This window comes from Corythoichthys intestinalis, chromosome 12 (assembly GCF_030265065.1).
Source record: "Corythoichthys intestinalis isolate RoL2023-P3 chromosome 12, ASM3026506v1, whole genome shotgun sequence".
NCBI classification, from domain to species: domain Eukaryota; kingdom Metazoa; phylum Chordata; class Actinopteri; order Syngnathiformes; family Syngnathidae; genus Corythoichthys; species Corythoichthys intestinalis.
In genome coordinates this window covers 23,295,521-23,316,874 of record NC_080406.1, presented here as the reverse complement: position 1 = coordinate 23,316,874, position 21,354 = coordinate 23,295,521, and the positions used below count along the sequence as shown (strand labels likewise).

The 21,354-nt window shown below is 38.2% G+C and overlaps 1 protein-coding gene across 2 annotated transcripts in view; it reads left to right on the top strand.

The window, feature by feature from the left end:
• The first annotated feature begins 4,029 nt into the window (after nucleotides 1–4,029).
• Nucleotides 4,030–21,354, top strand: part of stk39 (serine threonine kinase 39) — a 48,336-nt gene continuing 31,011 nt past the window's right edge. The window contains exons 1-10 of one of the 2 annotated variants that reach the window (XM_057853467.1): nucleotides 4,030–4,332; nucleotides 6,701–6,813; nucleotides 6,974–7,082; nucleotides 10,557–10,689; nucleotides 11,102–11,157; nucleotides 11,351–11,460; nucleotides 13,136–13,237; nucleotides 13,460–13,593; nucleotides 13,691–13,739; nucleotides 16,518–16,583. In XM_057853467.1, the coding sequence (XP_057709450.1) occupies nucleotides 4,233–4,332; nucleotides 6,701–6,813; nucleotides 6,974–7,082; nucleotides 10,557–10,689; nucleotides 11,102–11,157; nucleotides 11,351–11,460; nucleotides 13,136–13,237; nucleotides 13,460–13,593; nucleotides 13,691–13,739; nucleotides 16,518–16,583 (972 nt within the window). In that variant the 5' untranslated portion in view covers nucleotides 4,030–4,232. The remainder of the gene's footprint in view (nucleotides 4,333–6,700; nucleotides 6,814–6,973; nucleotides 7,083–10,556; nucleotides 10,690–11,101; nucleotides 11,158–11,350; nucleotides 11,461–13,135; nucleotides 13,238–13,459; nucleotides 13,594–13,690; nucleotides 13,740–16,517; nucleotides 16,584–21,354) is intronic. The other variant, XM_057853468.1, reaches the window with a different exon arrangement.

The window sequence follows — 21,354 nt, the reverse complement described above, 5'->3', positions numbered from 1 at the left end:
ACTTGCATCAATGGGTGAGTGGCCAACAGCCATCGCCTATAGAGTTTACAAGTCTGGAATCACAACAGAGAAATGAATATTCTTTGCAAGTAAGTCCAGGCCTCTCTATTTCCTTCCAGTCTTTTGTACTTTTTTCCGGTATTGATGTGAAATGGGCCTTAAATTTTATTCATCATGGTCTTTAAAAAAGTCTTTTTAAATTTGGCTGGTTGATACCTGCAGAGACCTCATTTTACTTACAGTGGGGCAAATAAGTATTTAGTCAAACACTAATTGTGCAAGTTCTCCCACTTAAAAATATGAGCGAGGCCTGTAATTGTCAACATGGGTAAACCTCAACCACGAGAGACAGTGTGGAAACCCCCCCCCAGAAAATCTCATTATTTGATTTTTAAAGTATTTATTTGCATATCATGGTGGAAAATAAGTATTTGGTCAATACCAAAAGTTCATCTCAATACTTTGTCATGGACACTTTGTTGGCAATAACGGAGGCCAAACGTTTTCTGTAACACCTCACAAGCTTTTCACACACTGTTGCTGGTATTTTGGCCCATTCCTCCATGCAGATCTCCTCTAGAGCAGTGATGTTTTGGGGCTGTCGTTGGGCAACACGGACTTTCAACTCCCTTGACATGCTTCTTACGAAGCCACTCCTTTGTGGCCCTGGCGGTGTGTTTGGGATCATTGTCATGCTGAAAGACCCAGCCACGTCTCATCTTTAATGCCCTTGCTGATGGAAGGAGATTTTCACTCAAAATCTCTCGATACATGGCTTCATTCATTCTTTCCTTTACACAGATCAGTTATCCTGGTCCCTTTGCAGAAAAACACCCCCAAAGCATGATGTTTCCACTCCCATGCTTCACAGTGGGTATGGTGTTCTTCAGATGCAATTCAGTATTCTTTCTCCTCCAAACACGAGAACCTGTGTTTATACCAAAAAGTTCTATTTTGGTTTCATCTGACCATAACACATTCTCCCAGTCCTCTTCTGGATCATCCAAATGCTCTCTAGCGAACCGCAGACGGGCCTGGACGTGTACTGGCTTCAGCAGGGGGACACGTCTGGCAGTGCAGGATTTGAGTCCCTGGCGGCGCATTGTGTTACTGTGGTCCCAGCTCTCTGTAGGTCATTCACTAGGTCCCCCTGTGTGGTTCTGGGATTTATGCTCTCCGTTCTTGTTATCATTTTGACGCCACAGGGTGAGATCTTGCATGGAGCCCCAGATTGAGGGAGATTATCAGTGGTGTTGTATGTCTTCCATTATTTAATAATTGCTCCCACAGTTAATTTCTTTACACCAAGCGTTTTACCTATTGCAGATTCAGTCTTCCCAACCTGGTGCAGGTCTACAGTTTTGTCTGTGGTGTCCTTCGACAGCTCTTTGGTCTTGGCCATAGTGGAGTTTGGAGTGTGACTGACTGAAGTTGTGGACAGGTGTCTTTTATACCGATAATGAGTTAAAACAGGTGCCAATAATACAGGTAACGAGTGGAGCCTCATTAGACCTCGTTAGACCTTATTAGAAGAAGTTAGACCTCTTTGTCAGCCAAAAATCTTACTTGTTTGTAGGTGACCAAATACTTATTTTCCACTGTAATTTGGAAATAAATTCTTTAAAAATCAAACAATGTGATTTTCTGTTTTTTTCTCCACATTCTGTCTCTCGTGGTTGAGGTTTACCCATTTTGACAATTACAGGCCTCTCTAATCCTTTCAAGTAGGAGAACTTTCACAATTGGTGGTTGACTAAATACTTATTTGCCCCACTGTATGTACAATAAGGCGAATTTACAGTATTTTTATAGCACAATTCAACACAAGGTAATTCAAAATGCTTTACATTACACTGAAATCAGTAGGGCACAACTAGAAATAAAGAGTCGATAAAGTAATAGAAATTAAAACCACAAATAAAAGGAAACTAATGTGCATCATTAACACATAGTTAAAATAGGAAATAGAAATAAAGACCCAAATAAATGAATAAAAGCATAATTTGTACTTTATTTCTCAGAACTGCTCAGAAAAGAGTAGTGCTGCAACGACTAATCAATTAACTGGAGGAATTTAATTAAAAAGGTCTGCTCCAGGACATGAGTCAATTGTGATAATAAGGTAATATAGTAAGAAAATATAGGTAAAATACTAGGGCTGTCAAACGATTAAAAATTTTAATCGAGTTAATCACAGCTTAAAAATTAATTAATCATAATTAAATATGCCATATTTTTCTAAATTATTGTTGGAATGGAAAGATAAGACACAAGATGGATATATACATTCAACATACTGTACATAAGTACTGTATTTGTTTATTATAACAATAAATCAAGAAGATGGCATTAACATTAACATTCTGTTAAAGCGATCCATGGATAGAAATACTTGTAGTTCTTAAAAGATAAATGTTAGTACAAGTTATAGAAATTATATATTAAAAACCCTCTTAATGTTTTCGTTTAAATAAAATTTGTAAAATTTTAAACCAAAAAATAAACTAGTAGCTCGCCATTGTTGATGTCAATAATTACACAATGCTCATGGTGCTTAAACCCATAAAATCAGCAGAGGGAGACAAAAAAACACAAGTAACAAGTGGACATGACACTGTGCTGTCATTTTAATCTGAGCGGGCCATGTGCGTTAATTGTGTCAAATATTTCAACGTGATAAAATTTAAAAAATTAGGGCTGTCAAACGATTAAAAATTTTAATCGAGTTAATTACAGCTTAAACATTAATTAATTGTAATTAATCGCAATTCAAACCATCTATAAAATATGCCATATTTTTCTGTAAATTATTGTTGGAATGGAAAGATAAGACACAAGATGGATATATACATTCAACATACAGTACATAAGGACTATTTGTTTATTATACCAATAAATCAACAAGATGGCGTTAACATTATCAACATTCTGTTAAAGCGATCCATGGATAGAAAGACTTGTAGTTCTTAAAAAGAAAAAAATGTTAGTACAAGTTAGAGAAATTTTACTAAACTAGTAGCCCGCCATTGTTGATGTCAATAATTACTTACACAATGCTCATGGATGCTGAAGCCTATATAATCAGTCGCACCCAAGCGCCAGCAGAGGGCGGCAAAACTCCATAAAACACAAGAAGTGAGCGTTTCACTGTGTACTGTCATTTAAATCTCTCCGAGCGGGGCATCTGCGTTAATTGCGTCAAATATTTTAACGTGATTAATTTAAAAAATTAATTAATGCCCGTTAACGCGATAATTTTGACAGCCCTATAAAAAATTAAGTACCACCCGTTAATGCGATAATTTTGACAGTTTTGACATATTTAGGAGAAACTATTTAAAGAGTATTTTGTGTAGTCCAGCTTTTATTTGGTTACTTCCGGTCTCTAGTCATGTGAATTTGCATGTTAAGCTAAATATTTAGTTCCAACCGTTTCCAGATTTAGGATTTAGGAAATAGGATATAAATTTAAGATTTAAATTAAATATTTAGTTCTGGATTTAAACAATCAGGTCCAAAACTTCTCATTTAAAAATAAATATTTCAGTTACTAAATAATGTTGTAAATGTGCAAAAAAAAAATAATAATAATAAAAGTGACTCTAAAAATTTCACACCATTTTAAACACTGTGTGGCGCTAAATGTGAGAAAATGTCGTAATTTTCAGCATGTGCCGCTTTACAAACGCGCCCCATAGGGCAGAGCGTGTCCGTGGGTGGGCACTGCCCCCTCTGGTAACGCCCCTGATCCCACCACTGCTTTGAGTAAATTAATTAAATGGACAAACTGAGTTTACAGAGTTACTCCCAAACATTGCTAAAGTGAATGTTTCAAATAACTTCTACAAACAGTTGTGTTTGTAAGTCGTTAAAAACACCGCTTTTTGAGCAAAGAGTTGTATTAGTCATTGTACCGTTCCAGGAGTATTTTAAGTATCTGTACTTGTAGAAATGTACAGTGCCATCCCGCTCAAAGTGTGCGGAAACGTGACTGTCTGATGTGGCAAGACTGCGACGCGCTTGATGTGCATGTGCACGCGCGTCGCACTAGCCCTTTTATTTTCCGGGTTGCTGTCCTCGCAGGCGGCAGTTGCTCGGCTGCCAGCTGACACTGGCTGAGGAGGGGAGGTCAAATTCGACTCTCTCTCTCTCACTTCGTGTCTGTCGCGCGGTCGTGTCAGCGAGAGGCAGCTAACCGGCGCAGCAGCATCACCGCCACAATCACCACCATCATGGCGGACCAAGCCGAAGCCCCGGTTCCAGTCCAGCCGTCGCCACCGCCGACTAGCTGGCCAATTACCAGGGAGTCGTACGAGCTACAGGAAGTCATTGGTTAGTACACTGGGGGTGTCTTGAATGGAGGGGGGGCTTTGTACTGTCACATCCAGACACACTATGGTATTATCCGCGTATTACGAGAAGCTAATCAGCGATAACTGGAAGGCCCACCGGCCCCCCCTCCACGTGAAGTAGCCGCTGCGGATGTTAACTCATTTACAAGATGCCGGTCGACATCACACGTGTTAAAGGACGTAGTGGATTCTACCAAAAAATCGCTATGTACTTGAACGCGACACGTTGCGTTCGAAGCCGTCTTTAGTACAGTAATAGTAGATCACACTGTGATGCTGAGTCGTGGCATTATGCCCACTTTGTTGACTAATATACGTGGCGGATGCTGCAAGTTGAATGACATCATTGTTATATGTGATGACACGTAGTGGATGAACAATGTGCTTGCCTTATGACATGAAAATCGACAGTGACGACTAGTAGTGACAAGCGGGTAGATTCAAACTAGAAATACGGTATTGCTTCTCTACAGAAACACGTTTCCCCTTTAAAAATAATAGTATTGCAGTCTTTATTCAAATTCTTTTTATTATTCACAATAATAAAAATACATGCTGTCGTGACTGGTGTGGGTTTACATTTCATACATTATAATAATTGTCTAGTAGTTTTTTGTTTGTTTGTTTTTTAAACAAAAAAACCTCTCAAATGAAACAAAACACAGTCCAGTTGTTGATGGACTGACAAAACTGTTTTTAGCACGCACATTTTTCTAACAATATTGAAAATGACTAGACACTAAATAAAACTGGGAAATCAAATTAGATCCAATAACTGGATGCATGCAAAATGCATTTAAAAAGTTAAAAATACAAATTTGTTTTGAATCAATATCACAAGATGCAGCTCTTTAACAATCAAGCAATCAAATGACATAATCAAACTATATATTGTGTATAACTACAATAAACAGCAAACTACAATACAGTGGTACCTCTACATACGATCGCTTCGACACACGAACTTTTCGACATCCGACGTAAAATTTGACTCGCCATTTGTTTCTACATCCGACGACATGCTCGAAATACGACGACAATGGCAGCACCGCAGACGAATGCACGGCGGATTTTCTTGTGTGACAAATCAACACAGGTTTCAGAAAAGGTTGGTACAGGTGGTGAAACAAGGAAAAAGTTGATGCTTACCTTCGAAATGAAGATGCAAATGACAGAAAAATATGAGCGTGGTTTGGGCATCCGTGAAATGGCTCAACAATACATCTCCACGGTCCTCCTCCGACCATCGTTCGCCAGTCTTTATAAATTAAGCTGACAATTCTTATTGTCTCCAAAGAAATCGCCAGCTTCGCCACGTTTTCATCATTTCTTTTACAATTTATTCAACACAAAACGCCTGCTGTCTCCCGCAAATGATGGTGTTCTCAAGAGAACATTCAAAGTGAAAGTGAAACTCAAGCTCACCGGTCTGTTTCTGGCACGTGAGCCCCGCGGTGCGTTCAGGTACACAAAAAAACGTCCGCCTTATTAGAACCCGATTCGTTACACTATTACAGGAATTATTATTATTCTTTTTATTACATTATTCCAATTTTGATTTATAATTTATTTGTTTTGCTACGTGTAATTGCCATTTGTAATAGCACCAGCAGTATTTTTTAAAGATTTAGTGCAGGTTTTTGGGCTGTGGAACGAATTAATGGAATTATAATGTATTCCTATGGGAAAATCCTGCTCGACATACGACCATTTCGACTTACAAACAAGGTCCTGGAACGGATTAACTTCGTATGTAGAGGTACCACTGTATTTCTAAGGCAGCTTTTATATTCAGTGTCACACTTTTCATATTATTTACTTAATTACGTGTGATGAGTTGAAAAATGCACTTATTCGCGGAAGTGATTACCATTATTGTGTTGTCTCATACTATTTGTGTACAAAAGGTACATCAAAGCTCAAACGGAAGTTGCCTAAATACTCTTGGCAGGTATTCACTCTCCAGCTGACGTCTTATCATTATAGATAAGAAGCAACACCACAGCTGTCCACGCTGGGACGGGCGGGCGGGTGATTGAAAGACCCTATCCCCGCCCAGCGTGTACTCGCGCACTTCCCGCGCATCTCATTTCATAGTCATCTGTTAACCACTAGGATCACATGTGTTCGATACTTCTGCTTATCTGTCCCTCGCAGTTGACGACACATGCGTCACGTCGCTCGATGTGAAGAATTTCACAACTTTAACGTGGTCTGATTTCTAATAAAGTTCCTAATCCATTTTAAACAAAGTCATTGAGTTTAAAAATGCAGAGCTGTCAGCTTTTTCTTGTAGAATGTAGATGTATATGCCAGTCTAATTATGTTCTGTGGTGGCTGTGATTCAGGTAGCGGGGCCACAGCAGTGGTGCAGGCAGCCCTCTGTTGCCCCAGACAGGAGCGTGTTGCCATCAAGAGAATCAACCTGGAAAAATGCCAGACCAGCATGGATGAATTACTAGTGAGTAGAATAAATAAGGGTTCTGAGTTTTAGTTGTTCTCGTGCTAGTTTCACTCTCTCCAAATGTCACTCTGATCTTCAAGTCTTGGCAACATTGTTGATTATGAGTAAGCAAAAGTGGAAAAAAAAGATATATATGAAATATGTTTTCTCCCAACAGAAAGAAATTCAAGCAATGAGCCAATGCAACCATCCCAATGTTGTCACCTATTATACTTCCTTTGTGGTGAAGGATGAACTGTGGTTAGTCATGAAGCTTCTTAGTGGAGGTAAGCGTTACATGCTTGGCTGGACTCTCAGAGATGATCATTGCAGTGTCCAAATGAGATCAGCGGCTTTGAAAAGATTCACGCATAATTTGTGTCTGATGTAGAGTCTGGAAATTTCGGGATAAGGCTGATGCGATGATATGTGTTTAGTTGCATGGGTGGCGAATGGAGACAAAATCAATATATTTAAAGCTATAATGGTTTGATTACAATTTGGTTAAGTTTGGATTCTACATGGTTTGATATGGCATAGTGAAACAAAGCGATACAATTTGATATTGAATGGGGGAAAAAAATGACAAGATAAAAAAATAAAAAATAATCTAGACATCAATCATAAAGAAGCAATACTAATAAAACTATTTTCTAACAAGTAAAAAGAAATTTGTTTCCTTATGTAAAAACCAACAGAATCTCAAGTAAAGAATGACAATTGCATCAGAAAAAAAAAAGATTTTGATGGCATTTTTTGAATAGAAACAGAAAATATAAGTAACAAAATACTGCACATGTATATAGTATGCAGTCAGTAACAAAAAATGCTAATTATCAGCCTAAGTATAGTTTGGTGCCTTTCCAGGTAAAGGAGTAACAAATGTGCAATATATTGGTCTGAATATTGTCTACTTCCTTAAACACAACAAGTAAAAAATGCAACATTTCAGGTCTGATTATGCAAAATTTCAAGGTAAACAAGTTCTAAACGTCTAAACGTTATTGGGATGCCAATAACTTTCTTGAATATTATTACCTGACTCTTGTGCAGTTTCAGTAGCATGCCAAGCATCCGCCAAAACGATCTCTGAAACCCGTTGACCAGCTTCAAAATTAGAGCCCAATAAATCATGTGCAACATGGAGCAGTACTTTGTTAAGGCTTTTTTTTTTTTAAGTTGGTCATCATAGACCAATTACAGACATGCAGCTACCTCCTTCTTGCTAACACTTGTCATGCAAGCGCTCATTGTGTTTCAAAAAATAAAACAAGATGAAGCGTCGTATAACTGTTTCCTAGCCTCACGATACTCGGTGCAGAGTTCAACAATCGATGCATCTCTGGATCACAGGCGGATTTTGTATCGATTGAGGAACTTGTTATTGATACACTCGTATTTCTTGTCCTAACGAACTGATATGGGTCGCATATGTTTTTTGTCACAACCTTGTTGTGATGTTTTCCAAACAACAGTTGCATTTCAAGTGTAACATTTAATGTGAGGCTTTACCGCTTGTGTAAAAAAGACATAGTATAGCTAATAAAGTGTGGTCGTCATAGTACTTTTAGGACAGTATTACTATGAGAGACGTAAGCCCCTGATTAGAAAGTTCACTTCCAGGTGCATGCATAAAGCAAGTTGATGACTTCAAAAACCTTTGCACATTCATTATGGGTCTTCACAAGGATATGAAATCTCATAAATCTCTGGCATTGGCAGCTTTTAACAAGTGCAACAAGATTTGGCATTCTAGTCCTGCAAATGAGAAATGTCAACTTTTGACTCATTCACAACCAGGTTTTTTTTAAAGCAAAGTTCCCTTTTTGACTGCTGTTATAATTTGGTTCGTCCTCTGAATGTAGCATTCTGTCAAATAACCATAGGCGGAGTTTGACTATTGGGATAGGGGGGCCACAACATGTTGATGACCCCGAAATGCAGTGTCAGCAATAAGATTAATTTACAAGAATATTTATAATAATCAGTTGAAAATTGTTTTTTTTTTTTGGTTTCCATCAATCCAAAAGGAAATTCTAAATCAGGCTGCTTAGGACAGCTATACTTTTCGCCAAGATCGTCATCTGTTGAATTTAGTTCTCCCGGCGGTGTTGTGCCAATGTATTTACCCTCATCAAAAATTGTACCCCCTTGGCGGAGCCACTGCGCTGCACGGATTTCCTTGATTTCCATGTTTTGGTGATGTAGTTGTCTAAAAGTTTTTAAAACCTGGCCCATTCATCAAAAAAGCTTTTTTTTCTACTGTCATATATCGTAACATAAGTACTGAACGTAAAAAAGGCAAGGTTTTGCTGTTTTACTCGAAGGATGACCGATAACTGTTATTACTGTAATTCAAGTACTGTATGGAGTTTCTCCAGTTTAATAAACGTCGATGTCCAAAATATATAACTGTGGTTTTTTTCGGGCTTAAAATTATTTTTTTTTGTCGACATAACTCATAACTAATATGTGTGTGTGCGTGTGGGCGCTCCCGCGGCCAGGGCATACAATTTTTGATAGGGGTAACTACATTGCCAAGACACCGGTGGTGGCTCTGTTGTACAATTAGCCTTTTTAGTGGGGCACATTGAAACTCCGCTCACCATTTTGGCGGTGCTGTCTGGTGGTTCGTGGTCCACATTTTCAATCCTTGGTTCTTGCTCAGTAGTTGTTGTCGCCTTTGAAAGCTTAGGTTTGAAAAAAAATACGTATATCCATCTTGCCTCTTCGGTCCTCGGGTGGTTTTGGCTAAGCAAAGCAAATGACCATCTAAGGTGCTAGTCACATTATCAGTTTGAAAAAACAATTTCGTGAGGATGTGCACCCAGTGCAGTTGAAGAAGCGATGCATACAAAGCAAGTCCATTTCTCTCATCCAATAGTTTATTTTGGCGGCGTCTTGTAACTTAACTCAAATGCACTTTATCCATATAAAAGTAAAAAAACAAAAGACTCAAAAACGTATTCAAAATGGAACAAACAAAATGAGTGCATTGCTTTCGAGCACAATGCACTAAGCCACGGTCAAAAACTGTTTTGCCCTCCTAACTACCCGTCATTATTATTAGTTGTAATTTTAAGTGTACCGGGCTGACTCCAGGTCAATTGAAAGAAACTTTTGACAGCCCCTAGTGGAGAGGAGTAAAATTAGAATAATAACACAAATCGAGAATATGGCTCATACAACTTTTGACCCATTGTAAAAATATCTTTTTTCGTTTATTTAATTCATTTTTGTTGTTTGTTTTATTGCTTTACAACTTTTATATACAATTTTTACTGGAAAACTATTCATTTTAAAACCATTTATAGGAAAGTCAATTACATGCAATGACACTTTTCCGCCCCCCCCCCCCCAAAACTCCGCCTATGGGAATAACTAAGATGCGCACATTCACAATGCGGATTCCTAGCATGTCTCGAGTTTTGATTTTTAATGTGACATTCTTCATTCACTGAACTGTGCCATCTTTTCTGACAATCGCTTTTTACTACCTGACGGGTTTCAGTTGATGACTATAAATCTGTTTTGAACTCTGCATCACAAATCAGCACGGGCTGATAATCATGTTCAGTTTTGACTTGGCATTGTGAAAAGGCTATTAATTTAACACAAGCCACTTTTATGTTGCCTCATCAAATAGGGATTCATCTGTCTTTTTTATGAGTTGCTGTTCTGTGAAGGTTTTGGCCAGCACTGTTTTTCTATTATAATCAAAAGGTTACAATCCAGATAAAGAGTGCTTTGTGTTCCTTTAGGCTCCATGCTGGATATTATCAAGCACACAAGCAAAGAAGAGGACAGAAATCTCGACGAGCCAATAATTGCATCGATACTAAAAGAAGTGCTTGAAGGTCTCGACTATCTGCACAGAAACGGACAAATTCACCGGTAGAACAATTTCTAAAGCTGCAACTAACGACTATTTTAATGGAAAAAAATACTATAATCATCATTTACTCCATCAAAAATGTTAATCGTTTTTCCAAAGACTTTTTACTTCTTCTTGTGAATGTGTTTCTTTGTATAATACCATGTATGTATTTTGAAATGTGCTTTTCGGTGGCTAAGGTTTAAAGTAACCATCCCTATATTGATGTGCCTTTATGCAGCTGTGACGTAAACTTCCTGGACATCAAGGTCACCAGGAACTAGGCTTGACCTTTTTATCGGCCCCCTGGGCAACAATCTAGATGACGGCAGGCTGTTAGTGGCCCCGTTTCCGCAAATGGAAGAATCAATGCTGAGCTGCGTGTTTTTGCCATTTGAGTGACTGACTGACTATGTGTTTTGTTGGCCGCAGGGATGTGAAAGCTGGGAATATTCTACTGGGAGAAGATGGATCTGTTCAGATTGCAGGTGTGTTGCACATGCACATTTTTTTTATCAACCATCATGTTTTTTTAAGTCGATTTCCTGCAGAAATTATATTAACATCCTACTTTCAAGCTAATTAGTCTTGAAATACTTTGCTTACTCCCTTACTTTACATTATCATTCAAAGGAGCTTTTTAAGCCTTTTTTCAATTATTACTTTTATTCTTTTCGACAGATTTTGGCGTCAGCGCATTTCTAGCCACAGGAGGGGATATGACAAGACACAAAGTTAGAAAAACATTTGTAGGAACGCCATGCTGGATGGCACCAGAAGTGATGGAACAGGTAAATACCACTTACTTTTCATTATGCCATAAAATCTTTATATTACTTTTTTTAATTTTCAAATGTCACTATTTCATCTCCACCAGTTCATGTGTGATAAATTACCATTGCTAGTAGTACTTGTAACTAGGGCTGTCAAAATTATCGCGTTAACGGGCTGTAATTAATTTTTTAAATTAATCACGTTAACATATTTGACGCAATTAACGCACAGGCCCCGCTCAAACAGATTAAAATGACAGCACAGTGTATTGTCCGCTTGTTACTTGTTTTTTGGCGTTTTGTCGCCCTCTGCTGGTGCTTTGGTCCAACTGATTTTATGGGTTTCAGCACCATGTGTGAGCATGGTGTAATTATTGACATCAACAATGGCGAGCTACTAGTTTATTTTTTGATTGAAAATTTTACAAATGTTAATAAAACGAAAACATTAAGAGGGGTTTTAATATAGAATAACTATAACTTGTACTAACATTTATCTTTTAAGAACTACAAGTCTTTGTATCCATGGATCACTTTAAGAGAATGTTAATAATGTTAATGCCATCTTGTTGATTTATTGTTATAATAAACAAATACAGTACTTATGTACCGTATGTTGAATGTATATATCCGTCTTGTGTTTTTTCTTTCCACTCCAACAATAATTTAGACAAAAATATGGCATATTTTATAGATGGTTTGAATTGCGATTAATTACGATTAATTAATTTTTAAGCTGCAATTAACTCGATTAAAAATTTTAATCGTTTGACAGCCCTACTTGTAACCAAAAGCGAGAAGCAAACACTCAAAAAGCTATTGTCTCTGTATGACCAAACTAGTGTTGCACTGATACCCATACCAGTATCGGAAGGGGCCCCGAGATGCCATTAAAATGCAGACATCAGTATAAGCTAGTACTAAGAAATAACGTACCGATGGTATGCAGTATGTACTGTTCGAGATTTATTGTTCACCCACCAGTCGCTTTCACAATATGGCCATCAGCTATTAAATGCCATTTTAAAAGAAGGAGCGTTTGTTGCTGTTCCTAAGTTGGCCACCGATTAAGAACTCCGCCAAAGATGAAGCAGAAGAAGAAGAGATTAAGAAGTGTATTTTTGAGATTGCAGAGTTTTTATTCTGGTAAGTGATGTTGAATACGCTCATTTTAAAGTCGTATTTTTGATGTATGGGCCTGTACATATAATTGTAAGTAAATGTACATGTTAAATGATAATAACAGCCAGGATTTGAAGTTGTTTGAACACTGACATTGACATGAGCATCTATAAAGATATTAGCTTTGTTAGCAGGGTAAATGGGGAAAAAGTAGGCTAGCAAACTTGTGTCCTCTGCTAGCATAGCCAAATACCAAATTGAACGAACATTAAAAAAAGATTAGGCATTTTAAAGCGTTATCAGTCACAAGATTTGGACGAGTTCAATGATTTATTGCTACCCATACCAGCTAGGCACAAGGCACAAAGGTTTTTAACCGGTGTCTGACCAATTCGTGATAGCAATTATTTTATAATTAAAAGGTTATGCAGTAATTTAAAAGCCATTTAGTGTATTCGGTATTGGGAGCCAAAAAAACATATCGGTGCAACACTAGAGGTAACAATTTGAAACAGTGGTTTGGGAATTCAAAATTAAAGAAAGTAAAGGTATTCCAATTCCTTATCCACAGGTACGGGGTTATGATTTTAAAGCAGACATTTGGAGTTTTGGCATAACAGCCATCGAACTAGCAACAGGGTCTGCACCCTATCACCGCTACCCCCCTATGAAGGTTAGTGTTGTCAGTCCTTACGCTGATGCCATGATATCTGTTGTGAGGTTTCATCACAAGAAATATTTTTGCCTTTGTTAACTAGGAACAAAAACTTATCTTGAGGAACTTGCTCTTCCAATTTCACATGGCAGTTCCTTTTAAAATGGTTTCCTGCTATGAATTTCTTGCCATCAACTTTTTTGAAGTAGAAAATGAAAACAGTATGTGACATTTGTTTAGGTCTTAATGTTGACACTGCAGAACGATCCACCCACTCTGGAGACTGGTATTGAGGACAAGGAAATGCTAAAGAAGTATGGCAAATCTTTTAGGAAGCTAATATCTATGTGCCTTCAGAAAGATCCTGCCAAAAGGTCAGTTAGTTATTAGATGTGGTTATCACAACCTTAATTAGTAGAAATATTCCTTGTTTTGTTTCCAATAATACGTTTAAACAATTCCTCTCTTTAGGCCTGCAGCTGCGGAGCTCTTGAAGTGTAAATTTTTCCAAAAGGCTAAGGTATGTTTTTGTCATCCCCTCAAAGTTCTTACTGTATATGCTAGTAGCTTTGTTTTGCTGCTTATACAGTTTTGAATTATTACCGTTTAACGGCAATACTGTATACGGATAGGTCATAAATATTTAGACATGGACTCAATTCTCTTCTGATTGACCCTGAACTTCTGCAATGGATTTGCAGACCTGAACACTTTAAGATTTAATGCAAGTGTATTTACATTGAAATAGTTGAACAATGCGGGAAAAGTTTGCAGTCGTGCTTGTAACTTTTCAGGGACCAAATGTAAAGGAACACTTGGCTGCAAAGCTTTTCCATAGCCACATTTTATTCCCCAAATTTTCAATTTGCAGGAAGCAAACAAAACCTCTAGATTTCATTTTAAGAGGTCTTTTTACAATTGGAGTCTGTTTGCTTTTAATTCTCAACATGAGCTCCAAGGAGTGGATTTACCGTATTTTTTGGACTATAAGTCGCACCTGAGTATAAGTCGCACCAGCCATAAAATGCCCAACGAAGAGGAAAAAACATATATAAGTCGCGCCGGAGTATAAGTCGCATTTTTGGAGGAAATTTACTTGATAAAATCCAACACATAGAACAGATACGTCATCTTGAAAGGCAATTTAAAATAAAAATACAGTAGAGAACAACATGCTGAATAAGTGTACTGTATGATAATGTTACATGATGCATGAACAACGAAATGCGAACGTGGCCGGTATGTCAACGTAACTTAGCTATTATTTCTATTTTAGTTATTCAGATAACTATAGCATAAAGATAATGCTAACAAGTTTACCAAACCATCAGCGTCACTCCAAAACACCAAAATAAAATGTGAAACGATATAATAATCTGTTAATAGTTTCATACATAAGTCATTCCAGAGTATAAGTCGCACCCTCAGCCAAACTATGAAAAAAACTGCGACTTACAGTCCGAAAAATACGGTACATGCAGACTCTTGTGCCATGACAACTAAAAATCAGCTGTTTACATGTGAGAAGGTACAGTGCTGACCAAAATTATTGGCACCCCAGCAATTCTGTCAGATAATGCTCAATTTCTCCCAGAAAATGATTGCAATTACAAATGGTTTGGTAGTATTATCTTCATTTATTTTGCTTGTAATGAAAAAACACAAAAGAGAATGAAAGAAAAATTAAATCATTATCATTTTAGACCAAACTTCAAAAACGGGGCGGACAAAAGTATTGGCACCCTCAGCCTAATACTTGGTAACACAACCTTGACCTTTAGACAAAATAACTGCGAACAACCGCTTCCGGTATCCATCCATGAGTTTCTTACAATGCTCTGCTGGAATTTTAGACCATTCTTCTTTTGCCAACTGCTCCAGGTCTCTGATATTTAAAGGGTGTCTTCTCCAAACTGCCATTTTCAGATCTCTATACAGGTGTTCTAAGGGATTCAGGTCTGGACTCATTGCTGGCCACTTTAGAAGTCTCCAGTGCTTTCTCTAAAACCATTTTCTAGTGCTTTTTGAAGTGTGTTATGGGTCATTGTCTTGCTGGAAGACCCATGACCTCTGAGGGAGACCCAGCTTTCTCACACTTGGCCCTACATTATGCTGCAAAATCTGTTGGTAGTCTTCAGACATTATAATGCCATGCACACGGTCAAGCAGTCTAGTGTCAGAGGCAACAAAGCAACCCCAAAACATCAGGGAACCTCCGCCATGTTTGACTGTGGGGACCGTGTTCTTTTCTTTGAAGTCCTCGTTTTCTTCCCTGTAAACTCTACGTTTATGCCTTTTCCCAAAAAGCTCTACTTTTGTCTCATCTGACTAGAGAACATTCTTCCAAAACTTTTTTGGCTTTCTCAGGTAAGTTTTGGCAAACTCCAGCCTGGTTTTTTATGTCTCTGGGTCAGAAGTGAGGTCTTCCTGGGTATCCTACCATAGAGTCCCTTTTCATTCAGACGCCTACGGATAGTACGGGTTATCACTGTTATACCCTCGGACTGCAGGACAGCTTGAACTTGTTTGGATGTTAGTTGAGGTTCTTTATTCACCATCCGCACAATCTTTAATTGAAATCTCTTGTCGATTTTTCTTTTCCGTCCACATCTAAGGAGGTTAGCCACAGTGCCATGGGCTTTACACTTATTGATGATAATGCGCATGGTAGACACAGGAACATTCAGGTCTTTGGAGATTGACTTTTAGCCTTGAAATTGCCCATGCTTCCCCACAATTTTGCCTCTCAAGTCCTCAGACAGTTTTTTGGTCTTCTTTCCTTTCTCCATGCTCAATGTGGTACACACAACGACACAGGACAGAGGTTGAGTCAACTTTAATACAAATTTACTGGCTGCAAGTGTGATTTAGTGATTGCCATCACCTGTTGTGTGCCATAGGTAAGTAACAGGTGATGTTAAATACACAAATTAGAGAAGCATCACATGATTTTTCAAAGGGTGCCAATACTTTGTCCGGCCCATTTTATTGAGTTTTGTTTAAAATGATAATGATTTAATTTTTTCCCATTGAAACACTTGAAAATTTTAATTTTAATTCTTAAAAATTCCAGACTATGTCATTTAAAAGCTCAATTTTTAGCTCATAACACCAATAATATTCTGTGCAACCAGGTTCTCCTGCCTTCTACTTCACAACACTCCTCTCCAGTCTTTCTACTTGCAGCATGCAAGATTTTAATAATTTCAAAAGGATGTGATTAGTGTCCAAAATACACTTTTTCTTTTGATCAGGACTCAATTTATAAACAATCATTTTATGCGTATTTATCCCACAGAACAAAGAATATCTTGTTGAAAAACTACTGTGCTGTGCGCCAAAGATATCCCAGAGAGCAAAGAAGGTATGTTGACACTTGCACTTGTCTGTAAAATAACTGTTTTGACTAAACATAACGAATTGTATGTGAGTGCTGGGATTGAATGGAGTCCCTCCATCGCAATGTTGCATTTACAGTCAACATGAGTGATGCGCTCCGACTTTTGCAACACCTCAGACACTTAATGCCGAACTGTTTTGTGGATAGAGTCAAAATATGGGCTTGTGTCGCAAAAGAGTCACACCATGAAGATGTACTGACGCATTTTTACCCCCCTGAGTATGGCTCTGCATGAAAAATAGGTTGAAATGAAATGGTTGATTATCGCAAATAGCTTGTCTACATGGAAACTTGAGCTTTTCTCTTTGCTGCATGAAAGCAATTTTCAGACACAGCTGCACTTAATACAGGCTTTATCTAATACTTGGTCTTGTCGGTCAGTTGAAGATGATTGCCGGAGGCAGTGTGGGTAAGTGCAGGGATGGAAAAATACTGACTTGTTTGATAGAGGGCATCCTGGAGAGCGTTGCTGCTATTACGAATGACATGAACAGTAAAAACAGTGATGGGGGAAAGTTAATCATTTCTACTGCCCATTAGTAAAACTGGCAGACTTGTTCATTTACTCATTGACTGCCATTTACGGCAGTAGACGTTCAATCCGTTTTAACCAGAAGTTGGCAATGAATGCTCATGTTTCCGTACCAATGACGGGAAGCAACGTCCAATCCACTTGAATCACTGCTAGTCCTTTTAGTTCAAGTGGACTAGACATCTACCACAGTCAACGGTAGGGGTGTGACAATATATCGAAATGGTGATATATCGTGATACTTTGTATCCCAAAAGGTTATCGATATGCTCCTACCAAGAATCGAGATATCGTTTTAAAAAGGTGTCAATGTCTAAAAAAAAATAAAAAGGAACCAACAAGTTGCTAACAAAATCTTCCACCATAATAAAGTCTCAGTTAACTCTTAAGGCTGCATTGACGCTGCACGATGTCCAATCCATTTAGACTGGGAACGTTCTTTCATTCGAAACCAGAGCATTCAGTTATTCTGTCCGATTTTCAGGGCATTTACAGGTTACTTGCGGTTCATTTTAGGGCATTTACAGGTCATTTCCTGTTGAGTTTGTGTCACAGCCTATTAATTTGTGTGATTCCCAGATCTCTTCCTGTTCTGTAACTCAAAATAAACAGGAAGTGACCCATAAAATACCCCAAAATCAACAGGAAGCAACTGAACATCAAGAGGTAAATGACCTTAAATGGCCCAAAATTACCTCATTGCCTGGCATTGGCTGCCACTGTTGGCCATAGACGTCCAATCCGTTTGAAGTGGGAGGGGAGGCAGTGAATGAACGAATGTCTACTAGTGATAAACTCATTCCAATTCACAGCAGAAGCTTGTTTTTCTGTTTATTAGTTGTCTGTATAATATCCTAGAATGATTTCCTGACCAATGTATCGATAATTGTTGTATCGCTATATCGTCAGATAATCGTTATCGTGAAATTTGTATCTTAAATCGTATCGTATCGTATCGTATTGTAAGGTACCAAGAGGTCAGTCAGTTAGGTCATATTTTGTCTGATAAACACGAGCTTTGGATTCTTCCCCTCATATTCTGGTACCCAGTATTTACAAAATTTAAACTCCCCATTATCTTTTAAGAGTAGTTGTGAATATTGTATCTTTCTTAAGATTCAAAAGACAAACTCAAAGTCTTTTCCTGATTGAAAAAATACAGCCAACTACATTTTCATACACAGCCAAATGTTTCCAAAGCTTGCCTCACACGACCATTCAGGATGGTACGACCTCTGTGATCCATCTAGTAACTCACAAACCTATTCAGTTTGTTCAAACACAAGCACCTTGAATGTCCTTACCTTCTATAAGTGAGCAAGAGATTCACACTGTTTTTCACCCTTGTGGTCTGCCCTCTGCTATTTTGGTTTTCTGTATATCATGTTCAACACACACATTGCTAACCTCGGTAAAACAAGCGCCATAGGGGTCTAAATGAGGACAGAGAGATCCTATAGACAGAACTTACATGGTACTTGGAGACTTGAACAGTTTCTAAAAACCTGATAGTCAACTCTCAAGCATTGTAATATTTAGCAAAATATTACATGAATTGACCCCCAAAATAGAGTTCTTTGAACATTATTTCAATTGTTGTTGTATTTGAATAAAATTACCAGGAGAGGGCAGCCTTACACCAAGCTACTGTGCCACATATTTAGGGGACGAGGGCTTTATGAGCAGACTTCAAGTAAATACTGTAAATTGATGAAACATTTGTCAAATTCACTGCGCGCAGACACTATCCTGTTATTCAACAAATTCTGTCATGTATTTCTACCAACTAGTCAAAACCCAGAGAAGAAATATTTTATTTTCCTTGCTGTGAGGTTTTTCAGATGTGAATGTCAGCCAAGGGTAGCCACTGAGACTCTATCTGTGTCTGTTTTGCTCAAGGAGCCAGAATGGAACTGTGGGACTCTGGGTTCTGTGTCAGGTTTGGAAACTAAAGCTGGCAGCACCAGAGGGGTAGTGCCTCTTTAACTTTATTGTTGCCTCGAGCCAGCACTAGTCGCTTACCATTTTGTGTGCTGTCTGTATCACTGTAGTGCTCCCATAACGGACTGTATCTCACACTGCTTTATGAACCAACTGCTGCTTGCATTTATCGCCACTTGAATGGGAATCACAGCCAAACCTTATCTGCTTTGTTCTGTTCTAATATGCAGAGGTAGAATTTAGTTTACCGTTCTAGTGGCCTGGCCTAAATATTTGTTATTGGCTTCATCCATTGAATTTCTACTTGCTCCATGCTGTAGTCCAGTGGTTCTTAACCTGGGTTCGATCGAACCGTTAGTCTGAGAAGTTCGGTGAAGGTTAAGACACGCAGGGCCCTATTTTTGGACGGTGAAATCTAGGCAAAGTGGCGATTTAGACCAGATTTTGGACTGGTTAGTCCCCACTTTACAGGCCTTATTCCCATTTTTTAAACTGCTAGTCCTCTCTGTGATGGGAGAAAACACTGGTTTGCTCAGTGGAAGCTTGACTCTCACTTGGAATGAGGAAGTACAACAGTCCTACGGGTAACGTGCACAACGTTTACATAAAAAAAAATTTGCCTTACGTTTTATGCCATGAAAATAGTATGTGATGCAAGGATGTGATAGAATTAGACAGTCGATGTAGGAACCTAAACAATGGTTTAGTTAATTATTCTTGTTAATTGTGATTTATTTATTTCATTTCGTGGAACAGGCTTGTAGCGTCACGTTTGACGATATATGCTGAAGGAGCTGTGTGAGCGGACAGTTGCGCTATGGCAGACGCCAAGAGAGCTACACATTTTTTTGAGCTCTCCCTCTCTGGATTAATATCTCTCTATCGATCTCTCAGTTGCTCTTTTGTTTACGTTTTTGGATGTCAAGCTGTGGATTACTTTTTTGTTGCTTTAAACGAATGAACTCAGAACGAGCAGCGTGAGCGTCTCTTTGGCCGCTGTCCAGTGTGCGTGGGGGAAATGAGCGGGGAGAGCGCCGGGCTGGGCTTTTTTACGTTTTGGAACCTACAGTCGACATGAAAACAAAAATAGAAACAGTGTGAAATGAATAGTTTAATGTCATTTTCCAATGTGAAAAGCAAATCAAAAGGCAAAATTATTTGTTGTATATTCACAGTTGATTAGATTTGTGAGAAGATTCATTTTTATTTATTTATTTTTTTAAGAAATGACCGTGTACAAATTTGGCGATCATTTTGTGGAGGGTTTTTAATTAAATTTGATTTGTATCTAAACATGACAGAAACTGTACGGTCAAGGTTAATGCAACCAAACAGGTTCAATGTTGAACAATATATGATATATTCTTCCAAATTTGCATGAAAAAATCTGAGATATGCATTGGGCCAGTCTTGGTTTAGTGGTCTGATGATGCTGCAGGCATAAAGGTCAAAACATACATTATGGCCTGTTTAAAAACATGCTGTCTAAATGAGAAGAAATTTGAATGGAAATTCACTTGGGTTTTACCTTGCTAGCTTAGATAAATTGATTTTGAATTTGGAAAAAAAAAAGATTCTTCTAATTCCTAAGGGTTCGGTTAATGCACGTGTGAAACTCATGGGGTTCGGTACCTTTAGCAAGGTTAAGAAACACTGCTCTAGTCATTGAACTTTACCTTCAACCACAATTCCAATGAAGTTGGACGTTGTGATAAATATGAATAAAAACAGAATACAATGATTTTCAAATCATTTTCTCCTCATATTTATTTGAATGCACTATAAGGACAATATAATTAATGTTCAAACTAGAGCTGTCCCGACTAGTCGACATAGTCGACGTCATCGATGACGTAAATCCGTCGACGAGCACAACATCCCGTCGACGGTTAATGAAGGGTTAAAAAAATATATGCGTGGAAAGTTAGAATGTCGGATGCTCTGTTTGCAAGCGGGGAAAGCGGCACAAAGCCAAAAAAAAGCGCACCAGAGTGTCCAAAACATTGACTTATTTCAAAGAAACAAAGGAGAGTACACTCTTCTGTCCTGTCTGTTCAGTGCCAAGCTTGGCTGCGCTTCGGCCGTGAATAAACAACTCAAGCGCCTCCACGCAGTTTGTAATTTTTTTTCCCCTTCATTTTTTGTACACCAGAGGGTGCTGTCGCCTTACTAAATAATAATGTTTCATTGACAATGGGCCTATAAGTGCTATTAGTATTGTTCTTAATGCTAATTGAAAGGTTTATTTCATGTTATGGTTTA